At 33.9% G+C, this 2,019-nt stretch overlaps 1 protein-coding gene across 1 annotated transcript; it reads left to right on the forward strand.

Annotated features, from left to right (window-relative positions):
- Nucleotides 1–485: 485 nt before the first annotated feature.
- On the forward strand, nt 486–1,758 carry LOC143536758 (FCS-Like Zinc finger 2-like). Its single transcript, XM_077030679.1, has 2 exons — nt 486–787; nt 1,421–1,758. The coding sequence occupies exons 1-2, from the start codon at nt 552–554 to the stop codon at nt 1,605–1,607; spliced, it is 423 nt and encodes a 140-aa protein (XP_076886794.1). The 5' UTR covers nt 486–551; the 3' UTR covers nt 1,608–1,758.
- Nucleotides 1,759–2,019: the final 261 nt, after the last annotated feature.

The raw sequence follows: 2,019 nt of genomic DNA on the forward strand, positions 1-2,019 counted from the left end.
TGGGAGGACATGAATGACTCAATGAAGTTAGACCAGGATCTTTGTGAATTATAGTTCGATCCTGATGACGTCCAAGTTTTTCCTCCAGTGAACCTTTAGGCATGTGAGTTTTCCTTGGAACTTAAGATAACTTAGAGGTGCTTAGGGACTCCATACGGATTAGTTGGATCAATTGATAGTGGTCTTTTGTCATTAGATTACACGTACGAAGTACGTATACAATTATCTATTTGTTGGATGTTAAAAAATATAAGATAAACATTATAAAATACAGAAGCCCTAAAGTTAAAAGAATTATTGCGTGCTATTTTTTAATGAATTTATAATAGCGTAAATGAGTTAACCTTAATATTTTATAAGATTTCACAAGATACTGGTAATGACACGTGTTTAAACATCAATTTCAATACAAGGTGGTCTTCTTGAGCCAATAGATTCTTCTTCCCATGGTTTATACCCCATACCCCCCCCCCCCCCCCCCCACAACAATCTCTTTATAAACCCACCTCCTCTGTTCACAATCCCACCACCCACCGCCGTGAATATTATTAATGGAGTCTTCTGCAACCACCACCACCAGAAGGCCTTATTTTCTTGAAGAAAATAATGGGTTTGCTTCAATTTCCGATATTGAAACTGAGTTTCTATCGTCGTCGTCCAGAGCTTTGTATTCGCCCAGAAGAGCGAGATCTGGGAGAAGATTTGAAGACCAGCAGCCTCATTTTTTGGATGCTTGTTTTCTTTGCAAAAAGCCACTTGGGCATAACAGAGATATCTTCATGTACAGGTAAAATTCATGTAAAATTGATTCACAATTGACAAATAATTGATACTTATTTTTCTTATTTTACATGTTTTTCTCATCAATTAAAGATGTGCATGATTTATATTCTTTAACCGGGTCTCCTCTGTTTTTCCCCAATTTGGATTAGGGTTCTTGGTGAATACAACATTAATTAAATTTTTTTTTCATCAATTGAAGATGCATTTGATGTGGGTTTTGTTCATAGATACAAAATTTATCAAATTTTCATGTTTTTGTATTCAATTGAAGATATATTTGATTCACATCTTAAATTGGTGTGCTCAGTTTTCCCCCTTCTGATTTGTTGATGAATTTATTAAATCTGCTACCTGTTTGAATTTTTGGTAAATCTGAAGCCAGTTTTGGACCCATTTTGTTAGATTTAATCGATTATCACCAAAAAGTTGCAAGCTTTGAATCTTTGTTTCTTCAATTTTGGGGGTTTTTGATGAACATGAAGAAACAGAGTACACCATTGAAAATTTATGATTTTCTAAACAATTTTCTCACAAATCAGTGGGATTTTGCTCAAAATTTACCAAATCTGGGTCAAAATTTAGATCTTTATGCTCTGATTTCAGTTTCTGATATATGTATTTTTTTATGATTTTGCAGAGGGGACACACCATTCTGTAGTGAAGAGTGTAGAGCAGAGCAGATTGACATTGATGAAGCTAAAGAGAAAACCAAACATCTTTCTTCTTCAATGAGAGCTTTGCGGAAGAAAGAACAGAGTGAAACCTCACCAGAAAAATCTTCCCCAAAATACCCTTTCTATACTGGTGCAGTTGCTGCTGCTTAACTAGTGATTTCATTCTAAAACAAGGGGTAAAAAGGGGATTTTTTTCCCACCTATAGAAGTATGTGGGGTTCAGAGAGAACCAATTTTTTTCATTCTTATTTTTCACCTTTTATGATCACCTCGTTTTTTACTGTGGTAAAAAAAATGATGTACAAGAAAGATAAAAAAAATGGGAACAGAAGTTAAATATTAAGGCATGTAGTTATGCACTTTATGCCAACTAATTTTGGGTGTGTTTGGCCCTTTCATTTTTTAAATCGTCTAGTTTCGTATCTATATAAAATCATAGAGAACTAATTTGGCCAAATCATAGATTAAACAAAATATTAAACGATTGATCATGGGCCTATGTGACACATAATAACAATAAATTAGTTCTATGATTTTTATATAGATACGAAACTATGTCCCA

This window comes from Bidens hawaiensis, unplaced genomic scaffold (assembly GCF_021521415.1).
Source record: "Bidens hawaiensis isolate Kalapana, Puna unplaced genomic scaffold, B.hawaiensis_p1.1 tig00010926_1, whole genome shotgun sequence".
NCBI lineage: Eukaryota > Viridiplantae > Streptophyta > Magnoliopsida > Asterales > Asteraceae > Bidens > Bidens hawaiensis.

What these genes read in the sequence shown, in the direction of transcription:
- LOC143536758 (XM_077030679.1), top strand. Translation starts at nt 552, where the DNA reads ATGGAGTCTTCTGCAACCACCACCACCAGAAGGCCTTATTTTCTTGAA. An exon ending in AGAGATATCTTCATGTACAG is followed by an intron (nt 788 to 1,420) that starts GTAAAATTCATG and finishes ATGATTTTGCAG; the next exon opens with AGGGGACACACCATTCTGTA.